The following is a 17,374-nucleotide window of genomic DNA, read 5'->3' as shown; positions in this document are numbered from 1 at the left end:
AGTGGGAGAGTCCTTAGAGATATATTTTGGTTATTTGAAATGATTAACTGGGGAGACTAAGCATGTTAATCTCCCAAGACCCTCAATTGAGGAGATTTCAACATGCTTGCCTCCCAGTAGAATCACAGAGGGGATTATGAGAAGGAATTTGTATTTTGATTTGATCAATCAGAGATTTAGACTTCCCTTCCATTTGTTTTGAAATTGGGTCAATCAGCAACCAGGGAATTGATCCCACAGGCACTGCCCCCCTGGGGGGTGCCAGGCTAATTGAGGAACTGTGATTGGTTCCTGTGGGGGTGATGTAGGAGAGCTAGTGGGGTGGTGGTGGTGGTTGTTTTCTGAGGCTGAGATTCAGAGACAAATGCTGAGTTGTTAGGCTCTGGATTATTAGGCTAGGAAATTCTTTACCTCCTTTCTATATTTCTCTCTTATTTTCTTTTTCTTACTAATAAATCTAGCTATTAACAGTTTTGTGACTTGAGTTAATTGCAATTTTGGGGACTACCCATTCTAATCATTACACTATTGATAGCTATCTCTATTCCTATCTATCTATATTTTATTCATACAGTTGTTTACATGTTTTCTTCCATATCAGATTGTGAGGTTCTTGAAAGTATGGATAGATTTTGGCTTTTCCTAGTACTTATCTGCCTTATACATACTAGTGTTTAATAAATATTTTTTGATGAACTGTTGCATGAAAGGCAGTAAGAATGAATAGAAATAGTGATGGATCTGATGTCAGAGGGTGAGACATCTACAATTGTGAGAGCTTGTCTTTTTGGGACACAGTTGCTTCCTCTGTTGTGTTGTTTCAGTCATGTCTGACTCTGTGACTCCATTTTGGGGATTTCTTGGCAAAGATACTGGAGTCGTTTGCCATTTCTTTCTGCAGCTCATTTTATAGTTGAGGAAATTGAGGCAAACTGGGTTAAGTGACTTGCCCAGGGTCACACAGCTAGTATCTGAGGCCAGAGTTGGACTTGGTCCTTCCTGATTCCAAGTCCATTGAAGACCATTGAGGGTTGTAATTTGCCCAAGGTCCTATGGTATAGTTAAATATGAGATAGAAAGGAAAGCTTTGGTGGAATCAGAAAAGGATTTTTGTAAAAGGTGACACTTTAGGTATATCTTGAAGGAATATTAGCTTGTTGTGAGTAAGGAGGAAACACTCTAAACATGGTGGATGTCCAGTTATAATCAAGAGATAGAGTACTATGTGTGATAGATATAGGAACATTTTCTAGCTCTTATTGACCCATGGGGTGTTTCAACGTGAATAAATCTTCACTTAAAGGAAAAAACTAGGTATATCAGAGGATACAGTGGATTGTCCAAAGTCATGAAGTTGGTGGCACATCCTGAGTCCCCCCAGTCCACCATTCTTTCTTTACTACTTCATATATTATATATAGTCTAATGTCTCAAGTACATCCATGGGAAAGAATAAACATTATAGTGTATCTCTTCTATGAAAGCATCTTGATCATCTCAGCCAGATGAACCTCTTCCTCTTATAAACACCCATAATATCTATTTTCCAAATTCACTGATTAAACAAATAGCATGTTGTAATTGGATGTCAGCCTCCTATTCCTGTTGAGGGGATCAATGAAATATAATATGGCCTTTTGAGTTTCTGGTGAATTGATCTTTCAGGACTGTTCTTATTTCCTGCCTATTGTTTGATAATACTTGTCTTTGAGAACTGCTTTTTCATCCTTTATGGCCACTTATCAGTTACCATTGTGATTTTTCCTAAATTGTCATCATCAGTAAACCTAATGCATCTACAGTTTATGTCAGGAAGTCTTTTATTTATTTATTTTTTATTTAATTTTCCCTATTTCGATCAAAGGAACTGCTGTTATTCTGGTGTCTTCAGTTTGTTATTTCAGCTTATCCAGGATACCTCATTCTCCCTTAACCCACATATTCTGCAATTTCCATCTTCATAACATCTTTCACATCTAATTCCTTCTCTTCACTCACAGTTGCCACTTTAGATCAAGCCTTGGTCATCCCTTGCCTAGATTTTTGCAATGGTGTCTTGACCCGTCTTCCTATGTTAGGTCTATCGGCATTCTAGTCCATTTCACAAACTGATGATGAAATAATTTGTCTTAAGCATAAATCTGACTAGATGACTCCTCTACTTAGACAACCCCAATGGCTCCCTATTGCCTCTAAGTTAAAATATCACCTCTTCTATCATTTAAAGTCCTGCTTAACCTGGGTCCCACCTATCTTTCCATCTTCATTAGACATTACTCCCTCTTTGGCACTTTTTAATCCAGTCAAATGGGCTTTTTGATGGGTCTTCACTAACGACACTCCATGACACCATCTCTCTCTTTATGCTTTTTCCATGACTGATACCCAGGCCTGGAATATAATGGATTATACCCCTGCCTTACTATTGCTGACTAGAGTCCTTCTATCCCTTTAAGATGTATCTCAGGCTCTACATTTTACTTGAAGCCTTTTATGACTCCATTCCCCTATCAAACTACCTTGTAATTACAAATTTTGTTTGTATTTTATATAAATATGCATTTAATAATTGTGCATCTATAGTATACATATACATACACACATATGTATGCACCTCTCTTTGTGATTAGGATGCAAACTCATTGTGAATAAGATTTTTTCATTCTTTGAACGCATGTTCATACTGCCTAGCATAATGCCTGAAACATAGGAGGTGCTTAATAAATACTTGTTGATTGATTGATTCATTGTTTCAATTCCCTGTTAATCCTTTTTGTTCCTAGTCAGAAGATTATTATTCTTAGTTGGGAAATCAGAAACCAAAAAGAAGTTTTGCAGTTCTGCTTTCAATTTGCCATTCATCATGATCCTTTATATCCACTCCAACAGAGGTAAAAAACAAAACAAAACAAAAGCCCAACACCACCAAAAATCAAACCCAATTCTCTGTTTTGTTGTTTTTAATGTTCATTGTTATCCTGAGATTTTCTGAGGCTTTAGCATTCTTATGATCTTAGAATAGTGCTAGTCCTCTGTACTCCTCAGTTAGCTGCCCTTTTAGACCTTTTAGACCTTTTAGACTTTCTTTTCATAAATTGAGTTGGGTCCTTTTTAAAATGCTGAGTTAAACAAAGACTTCCCTGAGCATCCATCTTTGTCTTTTTGAGACAATTATTCCTTTCCTTCTTTCTTCAATCATATATGGTTTGTGGTTTATGTCATTAGAATTTCATGCTGGCCAGTCTTTGATCCCATTTGAGTTGATTTCCTCCTAGAATTTTATCCCATGTCTTCTTAGGTATCCATTCATTCTCTGAACTCATTGCTGCTTCCAAAATTTAGAGCCTATAAAAGACTATTTACGCTTATTTCCCCCCTCATTATTATCTATCATGAATGCCCAGATCATATATTTATTTCTTTTCATGTTGCCTGCTATTTCTACACAGGTGACCAATTACTTCTTATAAGTCAAATTTTGTCCAGGAAAAAGTTTTCCTTGTTACTTCTACCCTTAGAAGAATGAAATTATTATTAAAAGAATTATTCAGTTACCCTTTTTTATTTTATTTTTTATTTTTATTTTTTTAAAAACCCTCACCTTCCATCTTGGAATCAATACTGTGTATTGGTTACAAGGCAGAAGATTGGTAAGGGCTAGGCAATCAATGGGGGTTAAGTGACTTGCCCAGGGTCACATAGCTAGGAAGTGTCTGAGACCAGATTTGAATCTAGGACCTCCCATCTCTAGGCCTGGTTCTCAATCCACTGAGCCATCCAGCTATCCCCTGGTTACCCTTTTTTTAAACAGGCTATTCCAACAGTTATCAGTGGTTTTTGCCATCTGTCTCCACTGACACATGGCTACCATATAGCTCCATGCCAACTATGAGGTACACTTCTAAAACTTATCATTCATCTTCTTCTTTTGGCTAGGCATGTCCAATATACTATCACATCTTCATCAGTTCTGTTTTTCCACCCATCCTCACCAAAATTATTTTGTCATTTGGGAGGGGAAGGAAATTCAATATACTCTCTGTTCTTTTTAATTCAATGTCTAAGAACCATACATTCTCAAATCCCTTGGAAGCTTCTGCTTTTCTTGACTGCAGAAACTGTATCATAATTTGAGAATCTCTATTACATCAAGTGTAACTAATTCATTTGTTTTTATACAACCCCTGAGTTATTAACTTTTGGGTGACATTCAAGTTGATTTTTCACAAGTTAATTCTATATTATTGTTCCTTTTCCTTATATACCATGAAGACATTTAAAATACAGTTAACACTGTCAGACTGTGATGGAAAGCTACTCAAGGCTAGTCAAAATGAAATCTCATAAAACTTTATTATATAAAGTTCTGCAATTAAGTTCTTACAAATGCCTCTAATTTATTTGATATGATGGAAAATAGAAACACCAATATTTCTTAGTCAAATAATGAAAGGATTTGCAAAGTTTTTGAGTTCTCTATGCTTTCATGAATTAAATAAATTAATATGCACTTTTATGCAATCAATTAAAAAAGTTAAAGCTTAGCTTCACTCAGTGTTAGAACAGATGGGAGAGAGGGAAACTTCCATGAGTTTTGGGATTATTATCTACCAAAGTCTAGAGCTTACTACCATCATTCAATCCCCTGTATAACATTCATTGGTAAACCTGATCAACATTCATAGCTTTCTCTCTTTTGAATAACTGAAAACACCTTGAATCATTCACTTGTGATACTACTATTACACTATATCATTCTTTGGACACCAGTTCGTCTTGTTTCTTGAATCAAAAACATGTCACCTTCTTAGTCAGTGTCTTTTAATCATGGGAGAATATTAAGCAACATTTCTCCTACATTAGTCTTTTGGTTCAGTGTTATCCAAACAAAAAGTAAGGCTTTATTGTAGCCCTTGAAAGTGGCAATTAGGCATTGATAAAAGAACAGTTCTGATATAGATGGAGTGGGATTTAACTTACTTGGTCTTTACATTTGTTTGGAGAATGATCTGTTTCTCCTTTTATTAATTTTGACCTCTGCCTAATTAAAAAAAAAAAGATCCTCACCTTCTGTCTTAGAATCAGTATTGTATATTGTTTCCAAGGCAGAAGAATGGTAAGGACTAGGCAATTGGGTTTAAGTGACTTGCCCAAGGTCATACAGCTGGAACGGACATATCTGAGGCTATACAGGACCTCCCATCTCTAGGTCTGATGCTCTATCCACTAAGTCAACTATCTATCCCTCTCTGCCTAATTTTGAAAGGAAAGTTATTAAATATATTATTGAGTCTGCCAAAGGGTCTAATATAAGAGTCATTCAATCAATTAGCACACATTTTAAAGTACCTACTATGTGTTACACACTTTCCTATATCTGAGAATGCCAGTGCAAAGAATGAAACACTCCCTCCTTGTAAGTAAGGGATTTACACGCTAATATGGAGGGGGGCACATGTATGTAAACAAATTATATATTCAAAGTAGATAATAGGCAGGAGATTTTTTTGAGAAGTGGTACGACCGAGCAAGGTCTATTGAAGGAATGTTTCTGTGGAAGCTGTGGAGAGGTTGGATTAAAGTGGAGAGAGATTAGAAGGGATGAGTTCTAGGTTTCTTTTCCCCTTTGGTAGTCCCTTCTTCAATGTGCATCGAGAGGCATGTTCATTGAAGGGTGAGAGAGACAGCATGGGCTTTTGGAAAACTTGATGTGGAGAATTATTTGATGGGTGAACTATATAAAACTGAGAACATGAACTATTATGGTTGGGTTTGCTGATGATCAATATATCTGAGTCATACACTAAAGACTTGAATCATATATACCAGTGATATTAACTCAGAAATGAAGACCACTAAGCCATATGTAAGGATCTCTGAGAGTTTCATATTGACTTTGAAAACTACATATTAATATTTTCTTAGATTTTTATTTCCCATTTCATTTTCATCTATTTGGGATCTTACTTGGAAATGTTGACTTCCCGCAGTCTGTAGTCCATGGGTTTGAAATCTCTGATGTAGACCTTCACCTAAATTCACTTATTTTTGCAATTGGAGAAACAAGTGTTTCAGGAGTGGGAAAAGGTAAATAAATTGAACATAAATCTTACCTTCCTCGTAACCTGATTTTTTTGAGACCATAGGGAGCAGCCAGAGAAGTGAAACTATTAATTCGAGAATAAGCAAAGAGGAGAGCAATTTCATAGGAAATTGTAACTGTGGACAAATTTGTTGGGTTAGGGAATCAGATGAGGTCATGGACTTGGAGTCCGTTGGCCAATTAGCTTTGCTCCGTTCTCAGGTTCTAGCCTTCTCTGTAAGTCCCAGGACTGAATTTCACGAACATATGCCGTTGGCCATAAGGGGGAATCCAATGGGATTGTGTGAATAGGTCAGGAAATCCATCAGTGCCACTGGAGAAACATCCTAATGGTGCACACTTAACTGCCAGTAGATCAGAAGAGTCATTTTTGTATCCCAAGGACAGCCCATTAGGCAGATTAAAGGAATTCTGAAAATGTCAGCTTGGAAACAGCACAGGAGCTCGCTGCACATTTAAACATTTGGCTTCCAAACTTCTTAACCACTTTCAATTTTCAAAGCAATCTCTCTCTTGTTGCAGCTATTGCAGAAATGTCCATGATTTTAAACCATGCCGAGGAGACACCTTGTGTCGCTGAGAAGGGTTTGAGAGCCACACTTTGATCAAGTGCTTCTTTTTCTCCTGAAAAAACAAAACAAAACAAAACAATCGACACGTCTCTAACTTTGGTTTTGTTGTTCATTGCTCAAGTTTATGTTGGCTTCTAGTCTACATTTGTATCTATAGGTTATAGAGGGACCCTGCTGCTACACAACGAGCTAGGTCTAAAATTGAATTGGAAGAGAACATTAGGTTAGATCCCATTTGGGAAGTGTGCAGTACTTTCTGTAATGTCAAGCTGCTTGGTGCCAGAAAAGCCCAGATTTTAAATACCAATATTTAATGATGCTCCAAGTTTGCTAATTCTGGACCAACCCAATCTTAGAATAATCAAGATTAAGCCAAAGGGTAATGGAAAGCCATACAATATGATTTCAGTGCAGTACGTCATTTTTAAAAAAATAAACCCTGACCTTCTGTCTTAGAGGCAATACTGTGTGGTGGCTCCAAGGCAGAAGAGTGGTAAGGGCTAGACAATGGGGGTTGGCTTCAAAGTCGGAAGCATTTAATAAACACTTTGCCTCTCTGGACCTCAGTCTCTTCATCTGTAAAATGAGAAGGTGGAGCTAATTGGTCTTTTTTTTTAAACCCTTACCTTCTGTCTTGGAGCCAATACTGTGTATTGGCTCCAAGGCAGAAGAGTGGTAAGGGCTAGGCAATGGGGGTCAAGTGACTTGCCCAGGGTCACACAGCTGGGAAGTGTCTGAGGCCAGATTTGAACTTAGGACCTCCCATCTCTAGGCCTGGCTCTCAATCCACTGAGCCACCCAGCTGCCCCCTAATAGGTCTCTTTGGTCCCTTTAAGCTCTGAATCCTCTAATGTATAACAGGGATGTTTTAGACTATGAATAATAGTCTAATAGTCAGTTGTTTTCATTCATGTTTCATTTGGGTTTTTCTTGGCAAAGATATTGGAATGGTTTGTCATTTTCTTCTCCAGCTCATTTTACAGAGGAGGAAAATCACATGGCTTGTAAGTGTCTAAGGTCAGATTTGAACTCAAGAAGATGAATCGTCCTGACTATAGTACTCTATACATTGTGCCACCTAGCATGAAGTGCTCTATTGAACATTTAATAAATTCTTTACTTCCCTAACCCTCAGTTTCTTCATTTGTAAAATGAGAAGGCAGGACAAATTGTCCTTTTAGGCCCTGTGTAGCTCTGTATCCTATGATATTATGTAATAGTAGTGTTTCATGCTGTGAGTTATGGAATACTAGTCTCCAAGGAATTAAGTTGGCAGCTCACTCAAAGGGCCTTCAAAAATATATGGCGGGCATGTCTAGGCTGTAACATGTTCCCAACAACAAATTGTTCAGGAGAAATGGTGTCGATATTCCATCAGAAATGTGTGGCCACAAAATGAGGTGGGCCGGTCAGGTAGCAATGGACAGCTTAATGGTGCCATTGGCATCCATACAATTTGATTGGAGCTAAAAGGCTATGTGGTGCCTATCCCCTATCCCCCCTGAAGGATTTACAGGAGAATATGGGCAAGGGTAGTGTTTCCCAAGAATCCTAGCATCAGAGATTTAGATTCGGAAAGGACTATTAAAGGCCACTGAGTCCAGCACACAGCAATGAGATTCGATGTTTCCGTAAGCATTAAAGTTCATTTAGAAGATCTTCATAAAGCTTTGGCGCCATATTCAGGTAATACCCATAATGCATTTAAACACTTTATAGTCCTACAAATGAAGCGACATTAAAACTGCCCTCTACTGTCTTCAAAGCAACATAATCTATTTTGTTTTAAAATTTGCTACTTCCTGTCTTAGAATCAATACTGTGTATTAGTTCTAAAGCAGAAGAACAGTAAGAGCTAGGCGATGAGGGTTAAGTGACTTGCCCAGGGTCACACAGCTAGGAAGTGTCTGAGGCCAGATTGGGACCCCAAACTTTCCATCTCTAAGTCTGGTTCTTAATTCACTGAGCTACCAGCTGCTGTAACATATATTTATTTTTTTATGGGGTCAAATAACAACAAATGTAAACACTGACTTGGGAATAGCTCGTCTTATGAAAGCCACAGTCTTCCTTTTCCTTTCCAAGTTGAAAATTACCTTCCTGTCATTTTACTCCAATGCCTCCTTTTCATTGCGATAGTATTTTAATCTATATTTAACTTTTACCACTCAGTCTCAGTGTTTGCTAAGGTACTCTGGGTTCATCTCTAGTTGATAGGGGCCAGAGTGACATGATTTCTCCAACTGTTACATATTGAATGTAGGAAAGCAAGGCTTAGACACTGGAAATTCAATTTCTTTAAACCGTGTTTTACAGGTAGAATAGACATTGGTGGAAAGCTTCTTTTTTTTTTTTAAACGATGAGTCCTGTTCTTTAAAATAAAATCATATATCCTGGTGTGAACTTGAAAAAGTTTCTTTTGTTGTGCTTTTTCAATACAACAAGAAAATATATATTGTCCCACTTTGATAAGGAAGTAGAAAGAAAGGTAGCTCAGGAGCATAGTGAATAGAGCACCAGGCCTGGAATTAGGAGGAACTGGGTTCAAATTTGGCCTCAGACAATTCCTAGCTATGTGACCCTGGACAAGTCACTTAACCCCAATTGCCTAGTCATTGCTGATCTTCTGCCTTAGAACTGATATGTAGTAATGATAGGATTTTTTAAAAAAAGAAGTAGAAAGAATGTTGATATCAAAGGAATAAGAAGGTTTAAGGTCTGAGCTTGATACTTACTAATTGTGTGACCCAGACAAATTGCTCAGCCTCTCAGGTTCAGTTTTTAGATCTCGATAATAGGGGATAATATTACCTGGTATTTATGGGATTATGAGAAAAGACTTCAAACTAAAAGGAACTCTCAAAGTCATTTAGTACAATTTGCTTATTTTACAAATAAGGAAACTGAGGCCCAGGGCCATTAAGTGACTTGCCTAAGGTCATACTGATAGGAAACACTCCTGTTTGGAAGTCATAGAATGATTTCAGTATCTCTGAGGCAGAGATTTAATGAGAAACGAGAAAGTCAGTGTACCATGGAGGATAGAGAGACAACCTTACGTTCATGAAGACTTGGATTCAGCTCTTGCCTCTAATGACGTAGCATGGTGAATCATCATAGCCAAGTCACTTAAGCCCTTAATGGCCTAGGATTATAAATTACAAAGATGTTGCCAATCTGATGCCAATGATGGACATTTCCCACATGGAGTAGATCACAGATAGTGTGCTCCCTTCTTTTCCCCTCCCCACATACCTAAATAAAGTAGTTTTGACTCTGTTCATAAATTATCATGTGAATTACCAGGGCTAATGAATATCAATCAGGTAATTAAAAAAATTATAACTTCTGCTTTTCCTGAATATATGTTATACTGAACAAACTTGTTTGCTTGGGAATGGTGGAGCTACATCCATTACTCTTTATTTTTTTATACTAAATAACTTAAAAAAATTCATCCCTCACAATTATAAGTAAAAAAAGTTTGCAACTTTTTCCAAACAATAATGAGTCTCAAATTTTCTCCCTCCCTCTCTCTCCCACAGTCTCCCACCCCACCTTGAGATAGTAAGTAATCTTATGAAGATTTTACACATGCAATCATGTGAAACATTCCCCCATGTTAATGTTTTTGTGGAAGGAAACTCAAATAGAAAAAAAAAAAGAAAATGAATAAAGGTTGCTCTGGGGTGAATTCAGACTCAGTTCTTTTTCTCTCTAAGTAGATGACTTTTTTAAAAGAAATTTTGATTGCTTTGCAAATAGTTTTGGATCATTGTACTGCTGACAGTAATTGTTATTCATAGTTGTTCACTGTAAACCATTCTTGTCACTCTATAATGTTCTCCTGGTTCTGCTTATTTCACTCTGTTTCAGTTCATGTAAGTCCAGGTTTTTTTGAGCCCTTTCTGCCTGTCATTTCTTATAGTACAATAATATTCCATTACAATTATATACCATAACTTACTCTTCTGTTTCCCAATTGATGAGCATCCCCTTACTTTCCATAAAATTTCTCCCTAAAAAAGCTGCTTTAAATATTTTTGTACATATAGATCTTTCCCCTTTTTGTTTTTATTTTTTATTTTTTTTATTTCTTTGGGATATAAACCTATTAATGGCATTGCTAGGTCAAAGAGCACATACTGCTTTATAGTCTTTTGGGCAATCCAAATTGCTTTCCTGAATAACTGAATCAGTTCACCACTCACCCCAAAATATATTTATGTCCCATCTTTCCCACATCCACTTCAAGTTTTATCATTTTCTTTTTTTGGTTGAAGTATTATCTCCTTTGCCCTCTGGAATATCATATTTCAGACCCTCTCATCCTTTAAAGAAGAAGCCACCAAGCTTTGTGTCATCCTGACTATGGCTTCACAATATTTGTTTCTTTTTGGCTGCTCAGAATATTTTCTCCATGACCTGGTTGTTTTGAAATTTGGTTATAATATTCCTGGGAGTTATTCTTTGGAGATCTCTTTCAGGAGATGATAAGTATATTTTTTCAGTTTCTCTTATGTCCTCTGGTTCTAGAAAATCAGGGAAGTTTTCCTCCATGATTTCTTGAAAGATGACATCAAAACTCTTCTTTGATCATGTATTTCAGGTAGTCCAATAGTTCTTAAATGATCTCCTCTAGATTTATTTTTGAGAGAGTTGTTTTTCCCATGATTGTTCTTGATGTCTTATGGAGACATTAGCTTCCACTTGCCAAATTCTAATTTTTAAAGCATGATTTTCTTGTGTGAGCTTTTGTACTTCCTTTTCCCTTTGGCTAATTCTGCTTTGTATAGAGTTCTTTTATTCAGTGACTTTTTGTACCTTTTTTTTCCCCCAAAAGGCAAATTCTTTTTTTCAAGATTTTTTCCTTGAGTGTATTTTTTGCATCTTTTGTCATTAGGCCAATTCTGCTTTTTAAAAAGTCCCCCCCCCCCCTTGGATTTTTGTGTCTCTATTAACAATTGGCCAATTCTGTTTTTTAAGTTATTAATTTCTTCAGTATTTTTACCTCCTTTATCAATCTAATGACTCTTTTTTCATGATTTATATTTTTCTGGGAGTCTTTTGATGCAGTACTATCGACTTTGTTGTCTGCTTCTGAGCTTGATTCTACCCTGTTCCCCCCCTCCCCCAAACCTTTCTATTGTAAGTTTCTTTTTTTGAAGATGTTTGCTCATTTTCCTGCCTTTTCCCCCCATTTAGTTTAGAAACCTGTTAAAGTGGGCTCTTTAACTGTGGTGAAGGGAGCCCTGTTCCAAGCTTCCATTCTTTGTACAGCTGCCTTCAAAGCTGGCAATAGGGATCAGTTTTTCCAAGGCGGTATGAAGAAAGGGGAAATGGGTTTACTGCTCTACTGGCCTATGCTGTATCCTGTGGGGAACTCTAAGAACTCTTTTACCCTGTGGAACTGTGACCAAGGTCTCCAGCTCCCTTATGGCTGCAGGTATTAGTATAGGTTAGTGCTCCTTCTCATCCTGAGTTTGAACCTCAGGACTGAGAACCAGGTCTGCATATGGGCAATGTGACAAGAGTTTTGCACCCAGAGCCATCAAAGGGGCCCCTGTAATCTCCTTCTGAGCAGCTGTCTGACCCCTCTCACCATCTGTGGCTGAGAGTTCTAGAAGCCTTGTTTCTTCAGTTATGCCCAAAGCCTGTTGCCTCCATGAGGCCTGCCCTGGCTCACCATGCTCCTCTTCAGACCTGGCTCTGGATCCCTCCTGCTGGCCTTGTAAGTTGTTTGGGGCTGAAAAATGACTTCACCTTGACTTTTTATGGGTTATGTGGCTTCAGAATTCATTTGGGGGTATTGTCTCATTGCTTTTTGGAGGGTCATCTTTAGACTTGGAATGTAGTGAATGTAGTGAATTGTAGACTTTAGAAAGCAAACTTGATTGTGTTTTTTAAATCACTAGATTTCCACTACCATTTGCTCCCTTCATTGTGCAGATTGTTACCAGGGAAACATAAGCCTAAACACTGCCCAAGCAGAGAGATTCTCCAGTTCTTAGGGATCTCCCTCATGGCAGGTGACAAAAAGGTAATGGATGGGTTCCCCAGGCACTGAGTAAAGGAACTTCATTCAATACTCCTGGACCTCTATTCCTAGACAAGTTGCTCTAAGAATAGAAATAAATTTATCTGACAACTTTTGTGTTGATTCTGTGGTCAGAGAAAGGAGATGGGAACATTTGATGGGAAGGAGCCAAGGAAGTATGGTTCATGTGGGAAAGAGGCTAACTAAGGATCATTAGGTTGTAGATCTATAGTTGGAGGGGACCTTGATTGCCCCTTAGTTCTACTCTCCTATTTACAAGTGAAGAAACTGAGGCCCACATGTATGAAATTACTTGCCCATAGACACAAGCTTGTTGTAATTTGAGGTGAGACTTAAATCTGTGTCAGGACTTTTTCCACTGTAACATAGCTTTGGGTGATTTATTGGCCAATTAGTTAAGGGCAGCAATCAACCAACCAATCAGCCAAGTTTCATGTACTTCCTCCCCATCCCCACTTCTTTCTTCATGTCATTCCCCTTGGTAATCATATTCTGCTTTATCCTTTTTCCTTTTTATTTTCTCTTCACCTAAGATTCTATTCTCTCCCTCCCGCTCCTAATTCAAACCTGACTTTCTACCTAGAAAATCAAATCTGAAAGGTCTCTGAAGTATGGAAGGCAGTAAAAGAGAATCCAGAATTTGAGGGAAGACTTTTTTTTTCCCTGAAAGTGTTTATTTGAGGAATCAAAGGAGGCAAAGCTATTTACTTAATTTAAATTTCTGATAGTTTAAAAAATGAATTGAAAAAATAGTCACTTTTTTGCACATAAATAGGATGGAGGGGAATTAGGTATAATGGAGGAAAATATTGGAGATGGAGACAAGGAGTACAAATCCTGATTCAGATATTTCCTTGCTGGGTGGCTAGTCTCTTTACCTTTCTCAGACTTAGTTTCCTCATCTTTCAAATGGGGATAATAACATTTATCTCTAAGACATGTAGTCAAGATAAAAGACAACATATCTAAAATCCATTGCAAAGAAAAAGTGCTCTCTACTTGCTAGCTACTAAATATATACAGATGAACAAAAATTTTATGATTTAAAGATGTCCCTAACTTAGGCATCTTGACTTATTACTCTTAGCTAGCATCTATAGAGCACTGAGATAAATACAAAGTGCTTTACAAATGTTATCTCATTTTATCCTCATAAAAACTCTGGGAAATAGATGCTACTATCATTCACACTTTACAGATGAGGAAACCAAGGCAGGCAAAAACTAAGTGACTTCTCCAGGGTCTCACAGCTAGTAAATATCTGGGATTGGATTTGAACTTGGGGCTTCCTGACTCTGGTCCCAGTACTCTATTCACTGAATCATTTAGCTTCTTACTTGCTAGTTTCTTACAACTGATGTCAGGGCATTTATTTATTTGCTTAAATACTTCAAAAATCTGCCGTCCCTTTCCTTTGGGTATATTTTTTACTGGTATAGGTGGCAGTCTTTCCACACATGAGAAAATAGTTTATAACTATATCTGACTAAAGCCTCTTGGTGGCATATACCAACTGTTGGTGAGCCTTTCTTCAATTAGCTGGCCTGCTTGCTGGACTACAGCTAACATTCAGACACAGCTGAGACTCACAGTTTTATGGCTTAGAAGGACCTGCTGGATTGGGCTTGAATGGCATGGCCTTGAATGAGGACTGTAGAGCGAGCTCCACAACATGTTGATGCATTCAAGGAGAATTTTGTGGGTTAAAAAGCTCTAAGAAAAATGCCCCAGCTAGAAGGAACTTGAAGAGTAAATTTGAATTAATTCAGTAAGTAATTACTAATTGCTCAATATATTCCAGACCTATGCTAGGTGATGAGATTCAAAGACAAACCCTTTCCTCACAAAACAAAAAAAACACCTATAACCTACCTCTAAGAGCTTATATTCTTCTGAGGGATACAACATCTCTCTCTCTCTCTCTCTCTCTCTCTCTCTCTCTCTCTCTCTCTCTCTCTCTCTGTATCTATGTATTTCTATCTCTATGTATCAATATATTTATCTATCCATATATATCTTTCTCTGTATGTATCTATCTAATCTTGGTTTCTCTATCTATGTATCTATCTTAGTATCTATCTATTCATCTATCTATCTACGCATCTCTCTTTGTATTTATGTATCTATAGATCTATGTATATAGTGATCTATTTATCTATTCATCTATCTATATGTATGCATCTATCTAATCTCTGTACCTCTATGTATCTATCTGTCATCTTTGTATCTATGCATCTAATCTCTGTATCTCTATGTATCTATGCATCTATGTATCTATCTATGTATCTCTCTTTGTATTTATGTATCTATAGATCTATCTATGTATGTAGTGATATGTTTATCTATTTACCTATCTATATGCATGTATCTAATTTCTGTATCTCTATGTATCTATATATCTATCTATGTATCCATCTGTAATCTTTGTATCTAGGTATCTATCTAATCTCTGTATCTCTCTGTATCTTAGTATCTATCTATCTAGCAATCTATTTATCTAGCAATCTATCTTTGAATCTATGTATGTATGTATTCATCTATTTATCTATCCATCTATCTAGCTTTCTCTTTGTATCTATCTAATCTATTTGTCTATCTATGTATCAATGTATCTATCTATCTTTGTATCTATCTATCTTTGTATCTATCTATCTATCTATCTATCTATCTATCTATCTATCTATCTATCTATCTATCATCTATCTATGTAAGTATCCATCTCTCTCTCTGCTTCTCTCTGTCTCTCTCTCTGATTCTCACTCTCTGTCTCTCTGTCTCTCTCTCTCTTTGTGTCTCTCTCTCTCTCCATCTATTCATCTATCTGTGATTGTGGTTATGTACAACCACTTTCTCTGAAATTTGGAGTTTTAGGGAATTCCCCAAGTCCTGAGAGGTTAAGGGATTTCCTCAGGGTTAGGTGGGCAGTATGAGTTAAAGACAGAAGTTGAAACCAGATATTTTTGGTCTTCAAATGATCCACTTACCCAATACACTGAACTGCCTTTGTAGCTAGCTTGTGGATGCTTTTTGTTTCATTTCACTGTGAGCTCTAATTCCACTGGTGCTGAGAATTCTCTACATTGGGAAACTCTCCACTGGTTGAAGTCCTCTTTTCTTCAAAGTGCAGTCTTTGAGAATTGCCCCACCCAGTGAGAAACAATTAGCACCTTGCCCAGGGTCCCAGAGCCAGTAAATGAAAGGCTGGACTTGAAGACAAGAGGCCAGCTCCTAATCCCTGCAGTACACTGCCCTTTACACAACAAACATACAAATAAGGAAACATTCATTATAGACAGAGTTATATGAAGTGAAGTCAAGAAGAAGTAAATGCTAACAATGGGAGCAAGTAAGGAAAAGCCTGGTATAGAAGATGGCCTTTGAGAGGCAAGCTGAGCAAAGATGGATTGGTGTTCTCCAGAGTGGGAGTGGGGAAGCAGTACTTTCTCGACATGAGGGACCATCCCTGTAGAAACCCTCATGGGGAAGATGGAATGTAGAAATGGAGGAAAGCTTGTAATATGCTTTGGCTGGAATACAGGGTGCCAAGAGAGCAGTAATGTGAAACAAAATTGGAAAAGGTACATAGGAGACAGGTGTTGAAGGTCTTTCAATGGCAGTCTTTTGTATCATAACTTATTTTAGAGGCAACAGGAAGTTCATATTTCTATAGTTCTTTTAAGTTTACAAAAAAGCTTTCCTTACTGTGCCCCTGAGGAGTACATGAAAGGAGTCATACTCTTCCCATTTTGTAGCTGAGCAAACAGAGGCAGAGAGGAGTTAAGTGCCTTGTTGGTGGCCATGACCTAACCCAGACCTTTATCACTTCACTTGTGGATTAATCATAATAGCTAGCATTTCTTTTTTTGCACTTTGAATTTCTCAAAATGCTTTACAAACATTATTTCATTTGATTCTCATAATAACTCTGGGAAGTAGGTACTATTATTATCCTCATCTTACAGATGAGGAAACTGAGGCAAGCAGAGGCTAGATGACTTGCTTGTGACCATAAGATTGGTCTGAGGTAGAATCTGAATTTAGTTCTTGATTCCAGACATATCCAGGGCTGTACCTACTGTACCATTTAGCTGCAATAGTTCCTCAACAATCTGTATGTCTGTCTGTCTGTCTCCATTCCTTCTCCTCTCCTCATTTTCTATCTGACCAAGAACAAGCTGATTCTTCTTGTTATTGAAGGCCTTCCTAACAGAGGGCCCATCTTCCTCCTTGCTCACCTTACCCACTACTCTTTATCATCAGCAGGATTGTGGAGAAAGCCTTGTACTTTAGTTCTGCAATTAAAGAACTGTTAGCTTTGGATAAATGGTTTGAGCTCTCTGGGGGCTCATGGATGTCTCTGTAAAATGAAGGATTGTCAAAATGAAGAAAGCCATGTTCCCTCCAGCTCTAACATTCTCTGAGCATGAAGCAGACACACTAATGATCCATTTGCTTGCTAGAGCATCTATTACTCCAAGGATCCTTTTCTTAACTGTATCCCTGTCCAAAGGGAAATCCTCAGGCGTAAAGGCTTCCCTATATCTCTCTTGCTCAGAGCTTTAATTCCACTCACTAGTTTGGTTTAATTTATCTGTGTACATGGTGTATCCTCTTAGTGGAATATCTAGGATCTTAGATCT

General features: G+C 37.6%; 1 protein-coding gene across 6 annotated transcripts in view; it reads left to right on the top strand.

The window, feature by feature from the left end:
- CTNNA3 (catenin alpha 3) overlaps positions 1 to 17,374 on the top strand; it is a 2,164,949-nt gene that overhangs the window by 391,831 nt on the left and 1,755,744 nt on the right. The window contains exon 1 of one of the 6 annotated variants that reach the window (XM_056819237.1): positions 11,868 to 12,407. The exons of the other annotated variants lie outside the window; for them this stretch is intronic. Within the exon in view, the coding sequence (XP_056675215.1) occupies positions 12,342 to 12,407 (66 nt within the window). The 5' untranslated portion in view covers positions 11,868 to 12,341. Of the gene's footprint in view, positions 1 to 11,867; positions 12,408 to 17,374 lie in introns of those variants that run through there. 6 annotated transcript variants of the gene reach the window in all.

The sequence above is a fragment of the Monodelphis domestica genome, chromosome 1 (assembly GCF_027887165.1).
Source record: "Monodelphis domestica isolate mMonDom1 chromosome 1, mMonDom1.pri, whole genome shotgun sequence".
Classification (NCBI taxonomy): domain Eukaryota; kingdom Metazoa; phylum Chordata; class Mammalia; order Didelphimorphia; family Didelphidae; genus Monodelphis; species Monodelphis domestica.
The sequence above is the reverse complement of the archived record's forward strand: the minus strand, read 5'-3'. Positions and strand labels throughout refer to the sequence as shown.